Source organism: Scardinius erythrophthalmus, assembly GCF_964197995.2.
Source record: "Scardinius erythrophthalmus genome assembly, chromosome: 22".
Taxonomy (NCBI): domain Eukaryota; kingdom Metazoa; phylum Chordata; class Actinopteri; order Cypriniformes; family Leuciscidae; genus Scardinius; species Scardinius erythrophthalmus.
In genome coordinates, this window is record NC_138242.1 from 28,717,086 (window position 1) to 28,744,558 (window position 27,473).

At 34.8% G+C, this 27,473-nt stretch overlaps 1 protein-coding gene across 2 annotated transcripts; it reads right to left on the bottom strand.

Moving 5' to 3' along the window:
- Positions 1-656: 656 nt before the first annotated feature.
- Positions 657-26,804, bottom strand: gnal2 (guanine nucleotide binding protein (G protein), alpha activating activity polypeptide, olfactory type 2). Of its 2 annotated transcripts, none has more exons than XM_081353211.1 (12): positions 25,962-26,804; positions 19,894-19,966; positions 18,583-18,637; positions 18,367-18,486; positions 14,841-14,938; positions 4,869-4,923; positions 4,653-4,726; positions 4,446-4,504; positions 3,971-4,091; positions 3,737-3,867; positions 3,397-3,464; positions 657-2,456 (listed from the first exon to the last, which is right to left on the bottom strand). In XM_081353211.1, exons 1-12 carry the CDS (start codon positions 26,431-26,433, stop codon positions 2,310-2,312), a joined length of 1,473 nt encoding a protein of 490 aa, XP_081209337.1. In that variant the 5' UTR covers positions 26,434-26,804; the 3' UTR covers positions 657-2,309. The 2 variants fall into 2 exon arrangements, with proteins under 2 accessions (XP_081209337.1, XP_081209338.1); XM_081353212.1 differs by lacking the exon at positions 25,962-26,804 and adding an exon at positions 20,154-20,633.
- Between the last annotated feature and the right edge of the window lie 669 nt (positions 26,805-27,473).

The window sequence follows — 27,473 nt, forward strand, 5'->3', positions numbered from 1 at the left end:
AAAAGAATAGTGGTGGGAGATTTTAAGAGTTAAGAAACATAACAAACACAAAATCTATTTAATGACTTTAGAAGATTTATTTTAAAAAGTATTTCTTGTGCAACATGACTTTAAGCACATAGTATTTACAGATTTAAAAAGTTTTGAGATTTACTGGAGTAATACTAATATATGTATATATATATATATATATATATATATATATATATATATATATATATATATATATATATATATATTAAACGTGTTTGAACTTAAAATATATATATATATATATATATATATATATATATATATATATTAAACGTGTTTGAACTTAAAATTGTATCAACCAAAATTTGCATGTGTAACATAATTTGTGTTGTTTTGGTGGATCACATTGTTTGAAAGGTTTTGGTAAAAGCAAAATAAATTAGGAATGCCAAAGGTGTTCAGCTGATAAAAGAAAAAAGAAAAAACTTGAATAAATATAAATAAAAATGTACATCTTGAAGTTCTGATGTTGTTGCTTTAAAAAATAAAGAGTATATTTGGATGTGTATTATAAACTGATATCACATGATATTGATATTAAAGAAATACAAGTAAAAAAACCTTTCAGTTTACGATTTACTGTCTATATTGTGTATGGTGAAAATCGTCGGACACGCACAGTTGCTTTCAATATTGCACTCTCATTTATTCATTTCACTCTAGACATGCTTACCTATGTGTGTAAGTACACATCTTCACTGTATACATACTAAAGTATGTATACACCAACACACACATAATTAAACATGTAGAATTGTACATATATATTTATATAGACGTATAAATTTACATGTACGCACATTTATAAAAGAGTGCACACAATGCACTCTTGCACACACACGCGCACACACACTCACACACAAATGTCATGCGTCTGTGGCTCAATGTTTGTCTCCTGTACGTGAACACGCACGCACTCACAGACACAAAGTGTGTGTATATATCAGACATACTTCATATCCAAAAAGGTTCCTTTGAAAACAACACCAGGTTGTGATTTTGGACACTTTTTTTTCTTCAATTTTTCTGTTTTTAAAGCTGAGAATTAAAATGAAACGGAAAACAAACAAAAAAACGAGAAGAAAGGCATGGTGCCGTTTCGTCCGATCATAACCGCGGGTAAGGGGGTCAATTTGCATAATGTATACAGGTTAAGATTTTCTTTCCTATATTTATTGTTTTTTTTTTAATAAAGAACTTTTTCTCTTTTTATATAAACAAAGCAGAAAAACAAAAACGAGAAAAAAAAGAAAAGAAACTAAACTCTACAGAGTAGGTCCCCATCCACAGTCCCTTCTGCCGACAGGGGTGACATCAAGCTGTACAGCGCAGTCAAAAACATATGTATCAGCTTCATTTACAGGTACAGCCATAATCAAGGCACAAAGATCTACAAGTAGATTTTTTACTCTCTTTCAATAAAGTTGTACAAAATAATATAACATTTTATAGTCTGTACAGGAAAGGAAAGAAAAAAAAAAGAAGAAAAAATAATAAAAATCAAACCTTGCACAGTCTGTACAAGATAAGAAACTAAAACAATAAGAAATGGGGCGTTTCTTTTCACGGATGTTTTGCCATCATGTTCTCAAGAGCAAACTGAGGCTTCAGCAATGTTCCCGGAGCCCCTCCTCCTCCGCCTCCTTCCAATGAAAGGGGGCGTGGTCATTCCCACCATCCTCTGACCTGTCCGCAAGCCTTGAGTGGGACAGAAATTCATGATGTGATGCTACATTGTGTGTCCATCTTCGTAAAGAAAAACGTCAGTCAAAACCGGATGGAAAAGTGCATTACTTCACTTCGTTTGCCCAGTGTTCGACAACCCCTAGCCCCCCCCACCCCGTCCCCGCCTCTGTCCGTGGGCGATCTTCAGTGTTCGGAAACAGAAAGAGCAGCAGAGAGCCCTATAGATCAGAAGATCAAGGTTCGGGGCGCGAGACTAGGACTCCTGGAGGTCACAAGGTGATGCGATCTTCATAATCTGGCGGGAGCCAGAAAATATACACGACGATATCATTTTTTATTTTAATAAAAAAAAAAAAAAGGAGGTAGCCAGAGGCTTCATGGAATGGCAAAAATAAAGGCAATCCAAATAAAAACATGGGGGGAAACCCAGTGACCCTCTCCGCCTTCCGGCCCACCGATCGACCGCCCGCCCCGAATCATGAGTTAAAATAAAACGAGTAAAAACCGAAGTGTGGTGTGCCAAACGTCAGTAGTATTCTTTGTCTGCGGAGTTTGGAGACACGTTGGTAGAGAGCGCAGGGTCCCGACGATCACAAGAGCTCGTACTGCCGCAGGTGCATTCTCTGGATGATGTCTCGGCAGTCGTTGAAGACCCGGCGGATGTTTTCCGTGTCCACTGCACACGTAAAATGGGGATAACAGTAGTGACGGCCGTCTCCGCTCTCTGTACTGATCCTCTGTGAAAAGAGAGGTGGACAGATACAACTAAGCGTTTCATATGATTACAAGAATTGATCCAAAAAAAACTTGTTTGTAGTTTAACAATATTTAACAAAAGTAATTAAACAATATTTATGTACATCAATTTGACTGGACAACACTCAGTATAAATGCCTACAACAGAACCCAGTCATTAATGGGATTAATGAATCACTTTTAATAGAAAAAAAACTCTGAATCAGGGTTTCTTAAACTTTTTCACCAGCCGAACCCCTTGATTTATAGTTAATATTTCAAAAATTTAACATTTGCTGATGTGTATATTATACATATTATACATTATTTTGTGTGTATTTGACCGTTTAAGTGCAACAAGCCGCAAAAAAATAACTAAATTTAGTGTTGAGAGGCGGCTTTATATATAATATATATATAATTTTATCAGATGATTTATTGAATTTCTTAAATGTATATATACATTTTAGTATAAATATATAATCAAATTTATATTTTTGAAAAAAAATCATCTTTATAGCATGTTTTATTTGTATTGTTTTCATTTATGTTTTTTTTATTTTATACTTTTACTATTTAATTAATTATTCGCTTTTTTATCAAACCCACAAACCCCAAATTGCATGAACTACACAACTGAGTGAATCCAATGAATCAGAGTGTGGATGATGATTAATGCTGAAAATGAAGTAAACATGTTTGTTCTTTGGATGTCCACAAGATGGCACCGACTATCAGTTTACCAGATTAAGTGGATTGTGTAGAGAAGAGTAAATAGTGGTCAAAAATGTTGGTGAAATCGATTATCGGTGGATTTCTGTAAACTGCCCATCAACAGCTTTTCTCCATCATTTCATAATAAACACATGCTTTGCTAGGAAAAAGCACAACAAAGTGAATCAGTCTAAACTGTGACTGCAATAGACAAATAAAAATACTAACCAGAAACTCGTCACGAATGAAAAACTTGGCTCTTGTCACTCTGGGATCTTCACCTGGTTCAGGAGTTACTACAACAGAAGAGTCAACAGATTAACACACACTGTCCTGCACATCAATCAGTCGATTCACTTCACAAAACTGAACGCTTGTGAATTTCTCTAACTCACACAAATATAGTGCACAAGTCATTTGGACTATGTTTACGATCATTTTTCATGACAGAATTTTCATTTTTCCTTTAACCCAAAAATGTCAATTATTTGTCAACTACCCACTTATATGAAAACTTCAGTACTTTTTCGGGATTTCTGGGTCTTAAGTGATGTGTGAAAAGTCTAACCTTTATCTGGTATGGTGTAACAAGCATATTCAGGGAAATAATCTTCAATTTTAGATTTCCCAGCTAATACTTTCTCTGCCAGCATGTCCTGTTTGTTAAGGAACAATATGACAGAAATTGTTCGTAACCATCTGCAGAAAGAAGGGGGGAAATACAGAGCCCAGGGGTCAGTTAAGCTTGCACTTGCACTTAAAAACAAGCAATAAAAAAGGAATGAGAAAATGAAGTTTCAACCTGTTGTTCCAGATACTGCGAAAAAGAGCGAGTGCTTCCCGTAGCCTGTTTGTGTTGTTGTCTTCCCTTATGACCATGTTGTAGCTGCTGCTCGCTACCACAAAGATGATCGCTGTGACGTCTGCAGAGAAACAGCAAATATTTTTGTGAAATTGTTAAAGATCACACAATAAAGTGCCCCTATTATGCTTTTTCGGATATTACCTTTCATGTAGTGTGTGATATGACATTTTGCGAATGTAAAATGTTTTCAAAATTACAAAGATCAAAGTGCAAATAAATGGAGTTATTGTCTCTCAAAAAAAATTTATCGATTCTGAACTGCCTGAAACGAGTCGTCTCGTGTTTTTTTGACCTTGGATGCATGTAAACCTTTTGTAGGAGACTTAATATGGGCACTTTAAACTTGTTTGACATGCATGTGCAACTGGCGGTAAATTCACGCACTCAAATTCACACACACACTTAAATGTACCATTAAAACACTGAATCCATTTTCTTCTTTCGTCTCTCTGACCTCCTACATCAAACATACTGAAAGAGAAGAACAGAGACAAGAGGTTTATAGGAAGTGAAATGTGTCCCTCTAGTGGACATACGAAGACATAACACTTACAGTAATATCCACTGTACAATCTTTAATATGATTCTATGGAGCTTTTTAATAAGTAAGTGAACTCACTGAAAGTTGACTTTGTCTACTTGAAATCGCGTCTCAAAGATCCCTGATGTTAACACTCGGCAGCGAAGCAAGTCCTGTGTGAAGAAAGATTGAGAGAAAGTGTTAGGGAAGGACAATTATTGGAAAATAAAGAGCGAGCCGTTTACAAAGCGCCTCATGCCGTCTCTCATCTACAAATGAACACGGTGTGTGTTTTTGGAAGAGCTCAAACAGTACCTGGTCTGTTGGTGTGTAGTCGCTTTGTCTTACTGCATCAATCCGGTCAAGAAAGCTGTGAAGACACGAATGAAGAAAAAGTTAAATCAACTTTACACAAGTAGGTTTTTCATTAATAAATATATTTTCATGACCAAACTACAGCATTCATATTTTGGGCAATGGCATCTTTCTCATTATCGAGCATAACTGCAGTTTATGTGCGTTTTATTCGATGATTTCCCCACAAGAATCGATCTATCTATCTATCTATCTATCTATCTATCTATTGTTCAAAGGTTTGAGGTCAGTAAGATTTTCTCTTTTTTTTGTACAAAATGCACTGAGGCTGCATTTGTTTGATAAAAAAAAAAAAAAAAAAAAACAGTAATATGATTACAATTTAAAACAGCTGTTTTCTATTTGAATATATTTTCAAATGTAATTTATATCCTGTGATCAAAGCTGAATTTTCAGCTTCATTACTCCAGTCTTCAGTGTCACATGATCCTTCAGAAATCAGTCTAATATGATGATTTGATGCTCAAGAAACATTTCTTTTTATTATCAATGTTGAAAACAGTTGTGCTGCATCATATTTTTGGGAAACCGTGATACATTTATACACATACATATACACACACATACAAACACCATATCAGTGACTTGTAATAACAAATGATAATATAGTCACAAATTAATATCAAAGACACTGCTCAAGTACCAGTGTCACTGACACTCTAGAAAAGAATATGATATCTACACAATAGTCTTCAAAAACACTTTGATTGTGTCTCAGATGAGACTTGGTTACTTTCATCATTTCAAACGGTATTAAAAGTGGCAAAAACTATCAAAGAAGCAGCAATGCTCTCATTCAAATAATGCCATTTGAAGGTGTAGTCTAGATATACCTTGTTGCTGCTGTATCAAAAATATTCCCAAGACCTGATATATATATATATACACATACATACACACACTCATTGGATGTGAATGAGAACTGAACCCATGAAAGCATCCCTACAGCAAGTACGCAGCTGAAGAATGTTAGATAACAAGCCCATATCTTTCTCTTACTTCCCTGCAGAAAGGCAGAATATTAGCCCAACACTCTGTGACCATCATGTGATATTAGTGCTATCAGCACTAACAGAGACAAATATAGACTCATCCCACAAGCTTGTGACAACAAGACAATCTGTAACGACATTGGCAAAAAAAAAGAAAAAAAAAAAAGATAAAAAGATTAAGAAAAATAGGTTTGTGTGGGGATCTCGACTTGCTTTTATACGATGTTGGAGCATTTCTTTCAGATGTGAAAATGCATATTGCAATGCAATTATCAGGTCAATACTTTTAACTCATTAATAGCAAGGATAGATCAATTGAAACAAAAGTGATCAATGCTGTTTCAAAACTTTCTATTCTTCTAAGAATCCTGAAAAGAAAAATCAGGGTTTCCACAAAAATATTGAGCAACTGTTTTCAACATTGATAATAAAAAGAAATGTTTCTTGAGCCATCGTACCATAATTACAAGATTCAAACTGTAAAAAGCATTCACGTCCTTGTAGAACTCAGAATCACAACTTGTAAACTGGGAATCTTCTGAACGGCTCAGAGTAGAACGGGTCACATGTTGTCTTGAAATTACGGTAATTACGACATGGTAAATAATCGAGACAACAGATGAACGAAGCATAAGACTGATTTCTGCAGGATCATGTGACTCTGAAGACTGGAGGAATGATGCTGGAAATTCAGCTTTGATCACAGAGATAAATTACATTTTCAAGTATTTTACAATAGAAAACATTTATTACTTTAAATAAAATGTAAACACTGTATTTTAAACTGCAATTATATTTGACAATATTACTGTATTTTTGATCAAATAAACGTTAACCATAAGAGACTTTGCAACCAGACCCCAAACTCCCAGACCCCAAATGTGCAATTGCACTTCAGTATTTAAAATAATATTCTGGGTTAAATACATGTTACTGACCACAGAAATATACAATAATATACTATTAATATAATATTTACAAAATAAATACATTAGATATTTGCCACTAAGCATCAAATGCCAATTTTTGACCATCTAATGAAAGTCTTTCAAATATACCTGATCATATTATCGTTAATATTGTAAATTAAATCTTCGAAGATAAAAAAGGAATAAATTTCTTTCTAATAATAAAATGCACATTTCTTTGCATTTTGTTTTGCGTTTTTTCCGAACAACTAACGACAGATTGGAACAAGAACATTTGCTCTGAACATTGTAACTTTTGACAACTGATAACAAACTCAATAATTAGTCAGCAAAACATTACAAATTCCACCACTCATTTTAATAAGCATACACTGAATTGCTTGTGTTGATCCAGAAGAATCATCTGTTGCGTGAGCCGTTTCATAAAGTGGTGGGGACAAAATCGCCCATACAAAATGTAAATAACACCTATGTATCCCAAAATGCACTTGACCACCATCAAATATGGCCTTGCATTTCCAGTGTTCACCTCCAGAGGGCACATGTCGGATCTGTGTTTGAGTTGTGAAGGCTGAGAAACCAAAACTACATCTTTATTTTAATATGAGCGCTCTGAAACAACAGTGACCATTCATCTAATGACTATTAAAAAAATCAGCCATACAGAATAAACTAGACACGATTTACACGACGAGTCCACAGACGTCTTACGTGAGATCAGTCTCGACACGACGGTCAGAAGAAACATCCAAACATATTCATTTAGGCAGAACAAAATATACTGAAATTCACTGACTGACTCTACGATCAAAAAATAAAAATGGCATGTCAACAAAAACTTTTTAAATTTTTGCGCAACATCACAAATAACTAATCAAGTTACTTTAAACTTCATCTTAATTGGATTTGAAGTTAAAACCAAAGATATTTAATTTGATTATGGTATTAAAAATAATATAAAACAAATATATTATTATATAAACAAACAAAAACAAATAATTATCTAGGTACTTTATATAACTAATTTTCTATAACATTAAATATAAAATTCAAAACTGTATAATTCTATAAAAACAATGGTAACTTCTAGCACTTCATTAACATTCACTAACGATGAGAAATACATTTGTTACAATGTTTACTAATCTTTGTTAACTTCAGTTAATAAAAATACAACTATTCATTGTTAGATATGTTAGCTCAAGTCCATTAAATAAAATAAAAATACAACTTGATTTTCTTAAAGAATTAGCAAATGCTGAAATGAATATGAACTACGATTATTAAATACTTTAGAAGTATTTTTTCATTGTTAGTTCATGTTAACTAATACATACATACATACATACATACATACATACATATATATATAGTTTATTAGTTAACATGAATGTATATATATATATATATATATATATATATATATATATATATATATATATATATATATATATATGTATATGTATATATACATACATACATATGCAAACAAACACATACTGATATATATCATTACGTGTATATATGGCATGACAATCAGATTTCAGAGATAAAATGATGCATTGTAAAATAGTTATTTTGAACGCGTGTTTATTTTAATTTCATTTAATCTCCTTCGTCGCTCTTATGCTGAAAATAACACGGTTAATCTGATTCATCACTGTGGTTCTTGCTAGTCTTGAGAATGTTCTGTACCAAAGATAAGATAAGACAAGATAAGATAATAAAGCCCAGATTGTACTCGATGGGTGCTTTGTACGCTGGTTAGGAACATGAGGTTGATTCTAGATCACAGGGGAAACAAGAAATTGTACCAGGAGTCATTCCAAAACCTGTAAATCCAGTTCACACTGAACAATATGGGAATGTTTGAACACGTTTCACATGTCCTATTGAGAACAACGGCTCTACAGCTGTGAGTATCGGTGCAAGGTTCCTTATTAGATCATAGAGTGTATTACTGCCCGCCCTTTTTTCCAGCACTGCTGGGTCCATTTCCATTTTCCATTTTTTTTTTCCATAGGGATTTTTTAAAAGTCGTCTTTATAAGCCACGAACCAAGCCAATCAGCTACAAGCGTGAATCACAACGCTAAAACTTTGATTTGAAGCAAAATAAGTTTTTGAAAATCGGACAAAAACACAAAAGGTACAAAACTGTGTACTTAGTGAAAGAACTACAATCCCATGAAGCACTGCGAACAGCATAATCAAATTGAAAACAATGGATAAATATAAAACTACCCGACACATATAAACAATATATTTTAAGTTTATTGCAAAATATGCATATATATACTAAGTATTTTGAGAGCGTATAGAGATCGACTTGATCACGTTATTTGCAGTGCTTCATGGGAGTGGGCGGAGCCTAAGAGCTTTTTGATTAGTGGATTTTTCTGTACAGCATCATGGGTAATGTAGTTTTTTTAAACAGGAAATCAAACAAGCTGAAATAATGCAGGCTAATGGCTTCAACGGAAGCAACTACAATCGATTAACAACCTCGTAGCTCACAGTAGGTCTGTCTTTGAAGGTTTCTAAGTTCTCGTTCAAAATCAGTTTCCCTATGCAGAAAAAGAATGGATTTTTTACTTCTGGAACCGACTGTTGCACTCTGTTGTATTAGACTTAAGCCCTATTCGGACACGACTAGTGGAACATGGAGAGGTGGGGTAAAGTAATTATTACCAGAGCTTCTCTGTGATTTTAGTCCCGTCCGAACGTGCATCTCAGTGATCATTACAGACAATGTCAGTAAAGATTGCGGCGACTTTATACCTTCAGTAAAAAGGTCTGGTAAAATGACCTCAGGTAATACTAATCTCGTGCAAATAGACCCGCTGTAAATATGTACGTAAATATTCCGTAATTTCCTGTTTAAAAGTAGTTTTCCGCAGTTTTTCCAAGTATGGAGATGCTTGAAAAAGCATACAGTTGCGTTCTAGACGCTGGGACGAGTCTGTGGCAAAACTCAAGTGTTTTCCACACACCATTCAGATCAGAAAGAAGATCGACAGCACTTGTTAGAGGCACGAAACATCTTTTAGCGTGCCTATTACCAACACAATCCAATCTGAAGTTAATTAATACATCGTTCGACCGGACATAACTGTTTTATATATATAAATATAGGTTATATGTGTTTGCGCACGTGATATCAGGAAGCAACGTTATTCGCACATGACGACATGAGGGTGACGAATGGGCCATTAATATTACAGAAGTCCTGAGCTAAAATTACATTACTCCATCTACCCTTGTAAAGTTAATCCCGTCCGAATCGGGCTTAAGAAAGCTATTTTTTGAGCTTGCATTTCTCCTGTAATATACAAAACCTCTTCCAATTAACAAAACTTTTAAAAGTTACAAACTTTAACTGTTGAGATGATTCCCTTTTCTTTACAGCATGCACATCGAACGGACTTGTAATTATTGAAAGAAGTTATTATAATAATATTTGTTTATGCATGAACTGAAAAAAAAATATGTAAAGTTTAAATGCAAAGCATCTGCCAAATGCACAAATGTAAATAAATTAAAATAGAATTTAAGAATGCAACTAAGCCTGTCATGATCATGAATTTTGTGCTGATGGATTAATTGTTATACAAACAATTATACTCTTTTATAATGTTAAATAATTGAGTCTTTCATTTAGTTCAAACCCATTCAAGATTACAAACAAATCAGTAATGAGTCACATCATTTGTCATTGTTTTCCAGCAAAACGGTTTAAATAAAAATGTTGCTAAAATAATTCTCATATTTGTGGGACCACATTTGTATATTTTTACAAATATAAAAATATGTTGCTAATATAAAATTTTACATCTGTGGGACCAGAGGAAATAAATTAATTACAGAATAAAAAGTAAAGTAACCTACATGCGTTAAAGTAACATACTTGACACAAGATATCTGTCTATTGTAAATCATATTTAAAAACTATATTCAAAGTCAGCATGAAAAGGAAGTTGCGATAGTCTTTTCTTCCCTGTTGTTACATAGATTAAAGGTTACGAGAGCACACGAGTTAAGGAAAAAGTGCACAGATAAATCATTTACAATAAATGCTCCAATATTCCATAAAAAAAAGATTTGTACATTTCAAATTGATGGTACGTAAGATTAATATAATTGCCTGATGGTTTAATAATCATTACTGGTTTTCATAGCTCTGAGCAGTTGTGTGGGGTCGTTCTATTTTTAGGTAAATGCTGGCAAAAATCTCGAAACAGAAATCCTAAATGCTAAAAAAGGAATTCATAATCTGTTGCTATTTTTATCAACTGCACATGTGCGTGTTTGTTTGTGTATCTATGTAAGAAAAGGCAGGGAAAAAAAAGAAGAGAAAGAGAGAGCGCCGCTGTACATCAGTGAATGTTTATTCCCTTTAAGCACTTATGAGGGTCTGATATGTATAACTGCACACACACACACACACACACACGGGCCCTTTCTGCGCCTCACCTTCTCTTTCTGACCTTCCTTTGTTTACGCGCATTGCCGGGATACTCCCTTTGATTCGGCGGCGCGCACACACACACACACACACACACACGTGACACCCTCCACCAGTGAGTGCTCTGCAGTGCTGTGCTATAAATAGCTCCTGCTTGCCCCGGCTGCGCTGTTCCTTTACATAAGCTCTGGTGGAGGGAGGAGGGGGACAGACAGCCCAAACACAATCTCCATACAGAACACACACACACACACACACACACACACACACAACTGGGATCTCTCTCGCTCGGACTGCTGCTTTCACTGTTTCTGTACAAGTGTCCTCTATCACAACAGCACGCTCTCACTCGCGTACAAACGTGTATTTGTGCGTCTCGGCGGTTTGACATTGACATGTAATCCGTTTTCTTTCAGCCTTAAAATAGACACGCAATAGAGAAATAGAAACGAACACAGACAGATGTCACAAAATCACGAGGGATCGTTCAGTGATCTCACAGGCCAAAGGCCAGTTAAGATGCATTGCGATAAAACAGCTTGATTATAACATAGAGTTTGCTATAGATCTGCTAAAATTTACAGTATTGAGGTACAGTAGCCAAAATAATTGCAAAACATTTGACTACAAATGCCACTTTCTGGTTGAGCACAATTCTAACAATTTAAAAAAAAATTAATACTCTCCGATAGCAATGTGAGTAGGCCTATGTTGTGTTGTGAATGCCTTATATTTTTTTATTTATATATTTCCTGGTTGAGTTACCAAAAAAAAAAAAACTTTAGATAAATGTCTACCACACATATACCTAACATTTTGCAAACTACAATATGTATATAAAATTTTAATATACACTTGATAAATTATCATCTACATGTTTGATAACCCAACCAGGAAACATAAATAAATAAATGCACAACATACAATAATCACTTTTTTAAATTTTAGTCTGAACACTGCATGGCATTTTACGAGCTTTAAAATGTTGTGGTAAAAAATATTATTTTTTTAAATAAATATTATAATTGAATACTACATATATTCTTCTGTTTATTTAGCTAAGAAAATAGTGCATTTTACTTTATTTTTCTATGGCATTTTGGATTAAATGATGGTTTCTATTAAATTATGGATTTTTATATATATATAGTGATGTGATGTCAAATATAATGTCGAAAGTCTAAAGAGAGATATAATACTTTATTACTGGTATAATAATGAGAGATATAATTATTGGATTACAGGTGTTTGCTAAAGCCAGCATAAATACCATAATTGTTGTATAACTCAGGGTTGGTGTTTTAAACAATTAAATTTTAGTGCATAACTCGCCCTGCAACATTTGTGTTGTATGAATAACACCTCCAAATCATGTGGTTTGTTGAGGAAATGTGTGCTATTACTTTTCAAGGTAATTGAATTAACACCTGGCTGGACAAAAACAGGCGTAAAAATCTCACGGACTTAAATCCGTTCACACTACGGACGATTACTATAACCATAATATAAAAGAATAGTAGAGTCCACACCACAACTATAACGATAATGGCGCAGAGAAACAATATCATTGGAATCACTGAATATTTCCAGCTGATCAACATAAAAACATTGACAGCCAATCAGAATCCATCCCGCATTTAAAGCGGCAGCACGTCCTGACTTCAGATAATAAACAGAACAACATCATCCGCTGGTGTGGATGCTTGTATAGTTAAAATAAGAAATATTACTACTGTAATATTTTACAGTAAAAAAAGAATTAAGAAAAATAATAATAATATTTAATAATAATTTACATTTTACATTACATCAGTAAAATCTGTACAGAATTGCTTTATTTTCAAATGTTAAACCATCAAACTTTTATTTGGACTGAAAACCACAGGAAGCCTCTCATTCCAGGTATGGGAAGATTGTTACCGCATATTGTGTTCACAAATGAATGTTATATAATTAGTTATAGTTATAGCGCATATAATCATTTATATAAATCGTGATTTCCGTTTTATTTCGATAAATTGCGCATCGCTACCCCAGAATCATGAGGGCAAGTTCTGCAGGGGCAAAGTACAACAAAGTGGAAGCAATTCAATTTATCTGCAAACTTTCTCAACGACTGCACACCCCTAGATCGACCTGGATCACAGCAAACATATCTGAGCAGACATTGATTCAAAGTTGTATAACAGAGGAATTCTCAGTATTGTAAAAGTCTTCCACAAAGAACAAGCCTGTATTGAGAGCAGCTGGGTGTCTGTATGATTCTCTGAGTATCTCCGGGCCTTTTCTGACTGAGAGACAACAGTCGCCATTATGTGTCAGGCCCTGCACTGGCTGGTGATGGTATCTGCGTCCTACAAAGCGGCTGACCAACTCCCATGACCTGACCACCCTCCTCACACTTTCATACCTGACACACGGCCGCTGTTGTACAGGACAAACGTCAGCACTGGCCTAAAAAAGCCAACAGTGGACGTAAAAACAGATCGTTCACGCACCATTTCAAAGGCAAAGACACTTAAATACATATACGACATGTTTGTAGTCGGCTGCCTGGACGTCTTAAGGAAGCCCTTGAATAAATAGGTTGGTTTCAGGTTCATCTGAACCTGATCAGGCACGTTCCTTACAGGGATGTGCAAAAACGACATATTTTCAAAACATACTAATTCATTGGTAGCCTGAACTGGTTTACAGACGCAACTTTTCCGAGAATGTTTTCCGTGTCGAACAGCTAAAGCACAGCACTGTCAGTGATAGTTTGCCTTACAAATCAACTAGTCCGTTGTTAGTCTCACAATAAACACCTACACTTCTGTTACAAAATATTTAGATTTCAAATAAATCCTTACTTTTTATTAATAAAGAATCCTTAAAAAGAAATATCATGGTTTCCACAAAAATATCAGCACAACTGATAATTACAATCATAAATGTTTCTCGAGCAGCAAATCATCATATTAGAATGATTTCTGAAGGATCATGTGACACTGAAGACTGGAGTAATGAAGCTGAAAATTCAGCTTTGATCACAGGAATAAATTACATTTTAAAATATATTCAAATAGAAAACTAATACTTTCATAATATTAACAATATTACAATTTTTACTGTATTTATTTATAATCAAATAAATGAGAAGAGACTCAAAATCATGACCAACCCCAAACTTTTGAACAGGCCCATACTGAGTCCTGAATTGTTTACTGAATACATTCCCTTTAGATTCACATTAACACACTACAACCGCAGCATAAATACAATTCATCAGTAAAACCAAATGACTGACTGCAACGACCACTAGGACCATAAATAATAAATGTGATTATTTGTGTGTGCTGTTTAGTGGTTCCTTTTAATTTGTGCTAATATCATAAATATCAACAGAGAAGAACTCTTGCATAAGACATTTTGTAGCTGCATCTTAAGCAATATGCAATCAATTTGAATTATGCCAGTTCACAAAAAGCCACCATCATCATAGGTTTTCAGGTAAACTTAACTATTATGATAAAACTTATACTTACTAATGCGCACAATCGATTAGCTGATATTCGTTGGACCGTTCATAACAGGCCTTAACGCCTTCATCATCCCAAAGCTTCTTCGCATGGTCGAAAAACTCCTGTGGAAAAAAATAAATAAATGTTTATATGTTTGCATGCTAAAAACTAAATGATTGAATTTAGCAACCATTTTTAAAACCATGTCTGCCTCGCTTCATTTAAGAGATATTTCTTGAACTGATACCACTACATACTTCCAGCTACATTCATAAAATGTGTTTTGGTTAAAAGCCTTTTGGCTGTTCTGGAAATAGACTGACTGATCACACAGGCCCACCACTGTGGATTCAAGCGCTGCTTCGAGCACATCTCATCATGCAGGCATTCAAACGCTAGTTTCTTTTCTTAGTTTGTTTGAAACTTTACATAAAGCTTAAAATACTAGCTCATTTTACTAGCTCATATTTCAGTACATTACTTTTAACATTCATGTACTTTTCAGAGCTTATGACTCTGACATTCGATAACGTGATATTCGATATCCAATACGATAATGCTTTTTAAGTGTAAAATAAAATTCTGTTTAAAATATATTTAAAACCTGAAAATGATATAACCAACATAAATGTTTCACATTCTTTTTTGCGAGAAGAAAGCATCCCTACAACTTCTGAAAGTGAACAGCAGTGTTTTACTGTAGCATTACATAAAAAGTAAGTGTGATTTTAACGTCAGTGTAACCAGGGGGTTTAGGTAAGCCTACATTAGGGTATCAAATGTAAAAATAAAACACTGCTTAGTCTTCACTGTATGAATTAAAGCTGCAAAAGTTATTCAGTCTCAAGCAGTGAGTGATTTTCTCTATGTGATTAATGTTAATCAAACAACAAACGACACAGGCGGAAGCAGGTTTATTAGGCTGCTGTCACTTTAAGAGATGCACAGATCCAATACATTGTTACACACACGCTTTCTTTCTCGACGATGGGCATTTTTACATAATTTTGTGTGTATTTGGCCATATAAGCTGTGGAAGAGAACTGAATTCAGGATCACATGGGGTCCGAGAGGCGGCTTTCTGTGCGCATGAATACTTCACTTATTGCACATAATAACATTAAGCATGTCACATGTATGTAACAATCCTGATCTAACCCAATCCTGAGATCTACTCTCGGCTGTCTGCGTCAACCTAAAACTTGGATTTTTTGTAATATTTTGGAGTATTAAAAATCATGCAGTTATCGCAAGCCATTGCGATATGTTCATTTGTGATATTTCGATATATCGTGCAGCCCTAGTAGAAAAATGTAAATATATTTCTCATGAACCACTTAAGGAAGTAACAGCACAGGAACACTTTTGTGTGTCAATGTTTCTAATCTCATTGTTATAAAGTACTTTATAACAAGGACTCATTTGTACGGAGCCTCTAAAGGGACATGGTGATTTAAAAAAAATTAGAGATGGGAGGAAAATATATATATTCCAATGCTTTTGCATTTTCTCACAAAACTTTTGCGTTCCCCAAAGAAATTTAGCAAAAGCACTGACCTAGGGGCTTTAGGGGCTTCATAGATTTGTTAACATTGGTTAATGCATTAACTAACATGAACTAACAATGAGCAATATATTCTTACAGCATTCATTAATTCATAATGTTAATGATTAAAAATGTTCATGTTCGTTCACAGGGCATTAACTAATATTAACACATACAACTTTTGGGCTCAATATATTTTAGTAAATGTTGAGATTAACATTAGTTAAGATTAATAAATGCTTTAGAAGCACTGTTCCTTGTTAGTTCATACTAACTAATGTAGTTATCTAACTAAAGTTAACAAATGAAACCTTATTGTAAGGTGTTATTTCTATCTGGATTCAATACTTCCTCCAGTGTAATCTTGCAAATTTTATGCAAATTTAAGATAAACAAATAATACATGTTAGCAGTCAATATTGTATCTATCACCTGTTGAACCCAAGAGTAAACAGCAAACTACTCTCTAAATAAGAACTGAACTTTCTGGAAGTTCCAGTATTTATAACCCAACCGTCAAAATATTAAAACATTTATGAATTCACAGGTGAATATAAATGTCTGCCATTAGTTAATTAAAGAGAAACCCAGGACTTAATTTGAGCTGAGAAAAGATCTGGGGTCTAAAACTGCCTAATTACAGATCTCCATTTCAGCAGAGTCCACACGGTCTAAAAATGACAATCTGAAAAAGAAGAGCCAACATTTGTGCAATCAAAAGTCACAGGCTGAAGACATCTGCCATACCACAGTCCGGCTTTTCTGCAAAGGCGTTAAATGTGCTAGAATATCACAACAAAATCATAATGAAAATAACTGACCCCATTGCACACGGTCTAATGCTAACAAACGAAACTCAAGCACAGCAGAAACATATGCTAAGCTAAAGCTAACAGACTGCATCGGTATGATAGAGAGAGAACTTAATAGTTAGAGTCAGTTTCAGTCTGATTCAGACAGATCAGATGATACTCTTCATATTTCACTGGAAAAAAACACACAAATCCAGAGTTTTAACTTGATACCTTAAAACGAGCAAACGTCATCGACAACTTTTCCATGACTTCTGTGTCTTCTAATGACTGGTAAAAATATTGGTTTGAATAAACCTATGCCAGACAGCAACTTTAAGGAACATAAAATGTCTACATTACAAAAATCACTCACTGACAATTTCAAAAAGACCTTTTGACCTGAGTTTTCTGATGACTAAAGCAATTGATGCAAATGCATTTAATGTGAAAACCTACGTTGTGTTTCTCTGTCCCGTGGATTAGTCAAGGCCTCCTGGATTAGTCAATTTCTAAATTAAATCCTACATATGAACTCAAAATATTCCTCACAAACCTGTAATTTAACATAAAAAGCTTGTGGTTTAACTTGACTTGATGTGCTCATAAACCACAGATACAACAACAATGCATGACAAACCAAAAACTGAACGTAAGCTAACGTAGCAACATGCTAATCATGTTATAGTATGCATAATTAAAAAAAAAACATTATTTTGACCACCATTTAATAAAACTACAATATTTTGAGTACTGTTGAAAATGTGTGTAAATATACACAAAAGCTAAATGTAAAAAATGTATCTGTAAATGAATTTAAAAATTATTTAGGCTAGAAATGCTGGAACTTTTTCCCACACTGCTGGCAAAATTATTGGGCCTTGTTTTTATTCTTATTCTTAAAAATTATAATATTAACCACCCATTTAAATCGCAAACTAAAACAACAACATAGCAGTAAGCATCTATCTTCCCATAAAGTAACGTTCCTTAGAAACATATCCAAACTTTTAGCTAGTGGCAGGCACTTTACCTCAGGTAGATGATTTATAAAAGACCAAGCAAAAATTCATAATTTTAATTCATGCAATCAATCATGCAAAAGAGTCATACAAAACCTCTCTGTAAGCGGTTCAAAAGCCTCAACACATTTACACAAATTCAAATGTCACTGAAAGCATCTTAGGTAAATGATGAAAATGACACTCCTTACCTGTGTGTAATCAAAGTCAGAGAGCGGCGCTATGCTTTTGATATAGTCGATCCTAAACTGGTCCTCTGGATTAGCGAGTGGGACGGGTGGTATTAAAGTGCTCATTGCTGACACTATGGTCTAGAAATAAAAATGAAAGAGTTATGAGCCATGAGACTGAGATTAGATACAGAAAACTTCTAGGAACTAAATCAGGACTGTGAACAGCTCACTTACCACGATGGCGTCCTTTACATTCTTGCGAATGTCTTGAATTTTCTGTTTCTTTTCCCTATAAGTGAAAACATTTCAATTTAGTAAAAAGGCAGAAAAATATGAAAAATAAAATGCAAGGCTGAATCGCGCATATGCAACACCTCGTTCTAGCAATCGTTCACCACAAAAATAACAATTCTGTCACTATTTAATCACCCTCGTGTCATTCCAAACCTGTGTGGTGTAATTTTTTAACAACAACAACAGTCTAATATGACTTGTGCATGATATTTCAAGCCTTCTGAAGACATATGATAACTTAGTGTGAGAATCAGCCTGAATCTTATTGATGCCAAACATCATAGCTTCTGGCAAAACGTAACCAAACATGACGTATCATGAAATGGAGAATGAAATATGACAGCTGAAGTGAATGGAGTTTCAGGCTGTTCCTCAAATGCAGCTATCATATGACTTCAGAAGACTTGAAATGTCATATCTGAGGTACTTTTATGTTGCTTTCTTAGAAACAAATATAGTTTGGAGTTGGACACACATTCTCATTTTGTGTTGCACAAAAAAAAAAAAAAAAACAGCATACCGGACTGGAATGACATTAGGATATTCATTTTGGCTAAACTACTCTTTAAAATTGACTTATTATTTCCCCCCATACGGTAACACTTTAGTTTAGGTTCCAATTCTCACTAGTAACTAGTTGCTTAATAGCATGCATATTACTAGGCTATTGGCTACTTATCAAGCACATATTGTTGCCTTATTCTGCAAGACCTTATTCTACATCCCTAATCCTACCCAATACACAACTAATACAAAAACGTAACAACTACCTTACAACCTGTTAATAAGCAGTAATTAGGAGTTTATTGAGGCAAAAAGTCATAGTTAATAGTGAGAATTGGACCCTAATCTAAAGTGTGACTGACAATATATATATATATATATATATATATATATATAATATTTTTCAACTTGCTCAACAAAGTTATGTCATTTAGACATGCTATTCCAATTATTTTTAGGATGCAAAAAGTGTTTAAGAAACTTTAACACCCATAGGCCTGATGAGCATTTGGTAATTGATTTTAGTCACTTCTCAGCCATGCGTTCCCTACATCCAGATTCTGTATGACCATTTAACAGTGATGTTGCAGTGAAGCACTAGCCGATAGCACGTAGTGCTACATCACTATCAGCTTCAGCATGTACGAGTGTTTCCTTCGCCATGCCGAGGCTGAACACAGGGCCCAACCTTCATATACCGCCCTTACATGCACACATATGACATTAGGACAGTAAACATGAACTCACTCCGCATTAAACCCGTTGACATGAAGAATTTTCATCTGCTTCACGATAGTGCTTTTGCCCGATTCACCAGCCCCTACGAAAGCAAAAAAACAGCCGTGAGAATACATGCAAAGTCTCTGAGATACTTCAGATATCACGGTGTGTGTTCTTCATATGTACAATCCGACATGCCAGATTGAGCTGTCAAACACGGTGCATTTAAAAACACAGCCTCGGATGGCTCTCGTATGTCAGATATAACGCCTCAAGTCTTCTCTTACCCAACAACAACAGTCGATGTGTGGCTTTATAAGCCTGTCTCTCTTTTTGCAACTGTTTCTCTATTTTCTTGTTGGCCTCTCGCTGTGTTTTCTCGTCGATGCGCTGGTCTTCGGTTTTACTGCTCCCCAAACACCCCATCTTACTCCCTCGAAGCCAATATGTGCGCTGTCCTTATGAATGATCAATCCAATTCCGATTCCAAAGAGAGAAAATGATCCACAATAGACAGAAAGAAAAAAAAAAGGTCGCCGGGAAGGTTTTTGTTTCTCCTCCGTTACAACGTCTCAAGCAGTCCGGGCGTCATTCAAGCGACGGGATTGATAAAATTGATCACATATCGATCGGTAAGGTGGGATATGAACTTGCATCTGGATCCGGGGGTCTCTGTGAGCCCCTGCCAGGCGCTCTTCCCTTCTCTTCGGTTCTCTCGCCCTCTCTGTGTTTTTTCTATGTGATATTCTCTGCCTGTATCTCTGCTGTAGTCTGTAACTCAGCACTGCCTCTGTCGGTCACAGCTGGTAATGACCGGAACCAGGAAAACTGTTACAAAGTGTCACTGACTGACTGACTGACTGACTGACTGACTGTCGAAACACTGTAACGAACGAGATCGTAAATCGAACGTTTCAATGTAACAACGCGAGTAAACAATGTTACAATGTAAAGTGTAGCGGATGTGATGTTGTAGCAGATGAATGGATGGGTCTCAAAGTCTGTCGTTTTATACTGGGGGGAACATATTAACTAGTCTAAGCAGGTTTTGCTTATCTTAAATGGTTTAAGATGGTCTTCTACATCATTGTAGCAGACGAATGGCTGGGTCCTAAAGTCTGTCAAGTTTTATACTGGAACAACAAAACATTAAACCAGTCTAAGCTGGTTTTGCTGGTCTTAAATAGTCTGCTCCCTCTAAAACCACACTATATAGTTTTGTTCAAAATCAAGGAGCATAACTTGCCCAGCACGGTTATGTCATTTAGACATGCTATTGCCAGTTAAATACAGAAATGTGAGAGAGTAAAAAAACACTGATTAAAATTAAAAGGAGGAAGGTTGTGTTATCATACTATTTAAACACATTTTGTTCACCAACCACAAATTCATCCTAAAATAGGCTACTTTTTTTTTTTTTTTTAACTCCAAGATCGCCAGATCTGGAAGGGAGTGAATGGGTCCCACGATATAAATGTACATAAAGGAAACAAAACGATTTCCATAACAGTGACTTCAACAAGAACATCTGATTTACCTAGAGATTCATTATTTGGCCTGGTCGTATCAGCATCAAACAGAAATATTTGATTAAATACTCATTAAAATAACATATCACCAAATGACTTCTTTAGAAATTGCAGTTCTCCTATTTTATACTTAAGAACACATATGACTTTCACTTCTCATATAAAGTCTAAAAAAAGCTTTTAAATTCATGTGAACTGAAGAGTGTTTTGTTAAACCACTAAGCAACTGTGGAAAACCAAATATGACCACTAGCTCCATTCTTATGAATACGATCGAACATGGATTGAAATTATGATTAAGAAAAATGTAAAAGCATCTTTTCCAGCACATCAACTCTTACACTGAGATATGAAAGGTCAAAAAATATAAGAAAATGTCTTGTAGTGGCTCAAATGGGTATAACTATAGAGAAAACAGAAGCTAACAAAGTTGCATATGGTGGTTTAGGGATGTTAAATGACATTAAGATTTAGACATTTTAATTTAACATATATAAAATATAACAATATATACACATGCATAAAATCACTGAGAACTTATGCCAAAAAAAAAACACTTTAGGTCCAACTATTTGCCAGCCACAAGGAGGAAGACAACAAAATATGCTGAAAACATTGCCGCAACATGTGAAGTTTTGTTCATTCAGAAACCACTCTAGTTTTATTAATTATGTGATAGTTGAGCTCAGCTTTAAATGATTTCTGAATTAATGTCTGAATTATTGTTTTCAAACAACAAAACAATACATACCAAATTCAATTAAGTTATGTAAACCCTACTTTAACAGCTGATAAAGGCGATATATATTAAACACAATTCAAATACCAATTTCATTCAAACTTCTCTCATTACCAAGAAGTGTCACTGTTAAAAAAAAATAATTTAATCAATAAGTCAAGGCAACATATGTTTTCCCATTACTTTAACTCCAATTTCAACTTCAATTAGGCAAAATTGATTTCATTTATTTAATATTTAATGCAAAGCAGCAACTGAACTTAGTTTCAGTTAAATTAAGTTTTTTTTTTTTTTTTTTTTTTTTTTTTTTACAGTGCATTCAAAAACAATACCACATATTGATATTTATAGACATGTATCAATTTGTTTCACTGCACTAGATTAAATGGAAGACAGTTTTTGGCAAAATTGTCGAAGCTTGTATTTACTCAAGGACAAAAGCCACATGTATATTTCTGACCTAAAGCTCAAACCTTTCAACACAACAGAGCATATTGCATAATGCTTTCATTACAATTAGCCAGCGATATGCAGTTAGGGCCACGCTAAAGCCAAAGTACACGTTCAGTAAATGATAAAACCTATTTACAGGGTGACAAAGTTCAGTTTACATACACTTCACATTGCAATGCAACAGAAATGAACAATACCAGCTTGAGTGGAAGCATGACAATCTCTTGTTTTTGCCCTAAAAGATTCCCTATGGTACAACCATAATAAAAGTATTCAACGCTAATACGAGCCCTGCACCCCTTTTTGCTGTTTACGGGTGAGGCATCCATTAATAGACTAAACGTGCTTTATAGGTCATTAAAATAGGCTATTTCTGCACATTCAGTAAATATAAGCTATAGTCATCTTATTAAGTGCATATGCAAAAATACCTGTTACCTCTATTAAAAGGAAATGATATTCACTTTAGGGCTGTTTTATCTACTTCTTGATTTAAGTAGTTACAGTACAACTTGTACAAAGACATTCCCAAGGATGTGTCATTCTTCTGAACTAAAAATAACCATCATAAAGCTTAAAGATAACATTAAAGTTAATTTATAAGCCACATCTTGGATGACTTCTCTGTCTCTTTTAATTATCTACTTCTAAAAACTGACAACACCTCTGTCTGCAGCCAAACTTGTTTAATTGGTCTCTACGAAATTTCAATCTCACAACGCTGAATGCGCAAGGATTTGAGATGCCACTCTGTATTTGTATTTGTGTTTGACCAACTATGCCAGAGTTCAAATGAGCCATGTGTCGGTAAAGCATGAAGATTTGCCCTCTCCCTGACAGAACCTTTTAGAGTTCTATATAAAAGCTTTTCTTCTGAATCCAGCAATGATAAATAGATCCCAAATCATTGCTGGATTCAGTAGAAAAGATTTTATATAGAACTCCAAAGGGTTCTTTGAGGGGTTCCCATAATTTTATGGATTTAATATTCATTAATTTTGTTATAATTCAGTTTTTATTTTGATTAAATGTGATAAAATAAACTTACTTTATCACTAGAAAAAGGCCTGGTTTCACAGACAGGGCTTAGATCAAGTCAGGATTAGGCCTTAATTCAATTAGGACATTTAAGTAGATTTTATAAACATGCCTTAGAAAAAAAACTAAAAAACATTTGGGTGTGCATCTTGAGACAAAACATATTTTAAGATATTTCAGGGCAAGTTGCTTTCAGTTACAACAGCTCAAACATGCATTTTAGTCTGGGACTAGCTTAAGCCTTGTCTGTGAAACCTGCGTAAAATGTATATAACTATTAAACATGAAAGTGTTATGCAGTCATTCAAGGCATTTCTCTTTATATATAGCACCTTTTTGGCATAAAGTGTTCTTTAAAATTGAGTCGAGAACCCTATATAGAACCCCACTGAACCTTTACTTCGTGAAGGTCAAATTAACAAGGCTTCTGTCCTTCTTTATGTAATGTGCCATTGTGATAGCAGCATAAAAGAGTATGGAAAGCTTGGAAATTCCCACTGTGGGTTTAGAAGTTAGTCAGTCCATTGTTATCAGTAGCAAAGGACAATAAATGAATGAAATCAAAATGGTCAGAAAGTCTAATACCTTTAGTCTTAATGATTCATGCCTTTAGAGACACGTATGCAGACATCACTTAGCAACATACCAAACTTTACAGCCCAGTACTCAAGACATACGTGGAAAATGTTTTAGAGCATTTAAAACAGTATAGTCATGTTAGATACAATATGATTCTGTGGTGTGTTGTTTAAAGACCCCCTGTGGTGAAAAAAAATATGTCTGTGGTGTTTTTAATATGCTTTAAGACAAACCATGTGCAAATTCATAAGTCCACACCACATAAGCTGAGTATTTTCTCCTTAAAACTACAATGAACTAAAGACAATCTCAAAAACACGGTTTGAAATCGCTGGTGTTTCTGATGTCACAAACTACCTTGTAACCAATCAGATCAATGAGCCATCGAGTGGAGGCGGGATAATTTGCATATTCATGGAACCATGTATACTAAATGAGGCAAGGGTGTAGTAGAGTTACATTCTAGCTATTTTAAGGCATGCAGAATCTTTTTTTCTTTTCAAGGAAAAAACTTTTTAAAATATGTCATTTTGATGATCAAAGATGAATTTTAAGGGATAAAAGTATTGACAATATGCAGGGGGGCTTTAAAATCAAAGGTGAATGTGTGTAGTTGTGCAGGTTGTTTAGTTGCTTCCAAGAATTAAACAGAAGATCCTGTGTGTGAGTTGTCAGTGTCCCAGAGGTCAAAGTAATAGATTCTTGAACTGTGACTTGTACTATAGTATCTTATCAAAGCATCATGCACTTGCTGACAAACTATGAGCTCAGTTTTATTTTCTGATATCTTAATCTTACTCAATATGTTGTCTATGGAATATTGCATTTTTTATTTCTCCTAGTGTCATGGCTAATAAAACTGACTTCTTGGTAAGAAAACACTGTAAATAAATAGATAACATAATGTATAACAAAATCATTTTTCTTGAAGCCTGAATTTATAGAAGTATTATATAGAAGTATTCTTGATGCCCTGTAATATACAATGTATTCTACCTTTTAATAAATCATTGGGTAACACTTTATTTTACAGTGTCCTTGTTACACATGTTAAATGTACATAGTAATAACAGTAAATTATGCATAATTACATGCAACTAACCCTCAACCAAACCATAATCCTACCCTTACCCTATAGTACATGCTGTTAATTAATATTACTCAGAACTTAAACATATAATTACACTGTAACAATGACACCTCAAAAATAAAGTGTAAACAATATTTGTAACCCCAGTTACACGTTATCATATATCATATTATCCTTTTAACGCAATGCAATGGATTAAAACAAAAGGAAAATCCACCTCCACAAATAATAATATGGATATTTCATTATTAAATTTTTTTTTGTAGGTTCGACTGATATATTTACACATTAAGTTTTCCACTTAATTTGCAAATCCCACTGTTTAGAAGCAGTGTCATACTATTGGTATTATTATATTAATATTACTATAAAAATATCCATTATGCATAGTCTATTGTTATAAAAAACAAGCATATAGGTGTGTATATATAGACTAGACATTTGAACCTTAAAATAATCGGTATCGGTCATTAAAATAAGTATTGATTGATCTCCAAGTGTATTGTGAGGCATTATGCAAGTAGCGAGAATATGTTATATTCATTCAGCTTTCAAGTATAGTGCTAGCATACATTTTAAGCTTTGCTTTATGACGTCAATGCCTACACATTTTCAATAATAGTAAAAAAGAAAGCCACCATACAGTAGGCATGGCAGCATCACCCACCTAAGAGCAGCAGCCGATGCGTCTGTTTATATTCCCGTTTGAGTTCCTTCAAGGCCCTGTCAATGTTCTTGCTGACTTTCTTGGCCTCCTTCTCGGCCTCCTTCTCCTCCACCACCAGTTTGTCCCAGTTCTTGTGTTTCTGGGCGCTGCTGGGAGTCTGGAGCAGCTGCAGCCTCTTCTTTCCTCCTCCTCCACCTCCACCGTTCTGGATGAGCGCTCGGTCCCCGTCGCCACGGCGGAGCTCCCCGGCCGGGATCTTACCGGCGTCCCCGGTGCGTAAAGGGGAGGTGGATGATGTCTTCCCGCTATTCCCCCCAGAGTCCTCGTCGCGATGCCTGGAGCCCCGGACGCACGACGGCATCATCATCATCCCAGGATCCGGAGGCTGGTGATCTGACTCCGAGTTGGCGTTGGAAATGGATCCACTGAGGTCCCCAAACAAGCGTGGACGCAGACTGTAACACAGCCCCATGATCTGGCCAGGCGCTCGCTCACTGCTGATATTTGATCATAAATACACAACAAACGCTGTATTTCCCAGTGATTTAGCGCATCATCACATGAGCTGGTGGTACATGGTGCGTTTTCCAGCCATGCGTAATCCCAAAATGATGCTCTTGTATTTAAAAAATGCCATTTTGTGATTTCTTACAGTCCAACCTACGCGCAATAGTCGGTTGATCACCTGACATCTGCCTGTGCTGACAGTGCAGGTCCACCTTACCGTAATGTAACCAAAAGCCCAGCCGCACAAAACCGGCGGACACATGTGGGGTCATCTAGGTGCGCTTGGGGATTTGCGCTTATAAATCCCCGTTGAGGGATCTGGATGGATCGTTGTCTAGACTGTTTGAGCATCGAGGTTGCTTTATACCCCTGAGACTCACTAATGAGACATTTAATGAGCACACCTGATGTATTCGGAGAATGGAACATTATAATAAGCGATACGTTTAATTGTCCTACGCATAATAAAAGATTTAACACAAAAAAGCATCAGAAACCTCCTTCACATATTTACAGCAGCAGAGATGTGTGGAAAAATTAATAACACTTTATTGTACAGTGTCCTTGTTACATAAATTATATAATATATTATAAATTATACTAGTAAGTACATGTTGTTAATTAATGTTACTCGGTACTTAAATATAAAATTACACTGTAACAATGAAATAAAGTGTAAACACACTTTACAATAAACTCCCATTAGTTAACATTAACAATGATCACTACATTTGTTAGGATTTATTAATCTTTGTTAACATTAGTTAATAAAAAAACAACTCATGTTAGCTCAGGTCCATTAAATAATATTAACAGTTACAACTTTTGATTTTAATGATGCATGTTGAAATTAACATTATAGCTAAGATTAATGAATATTGTATTAATTGTTAATTGAAAAATTGGAACCTAATTGTAAAGTGTTACCAAAAATTAAATTAAATAAAAAGAATTTTAAAAAGATGAATGTATTTTACATTGTACATTTACATTTTAATTATTCTA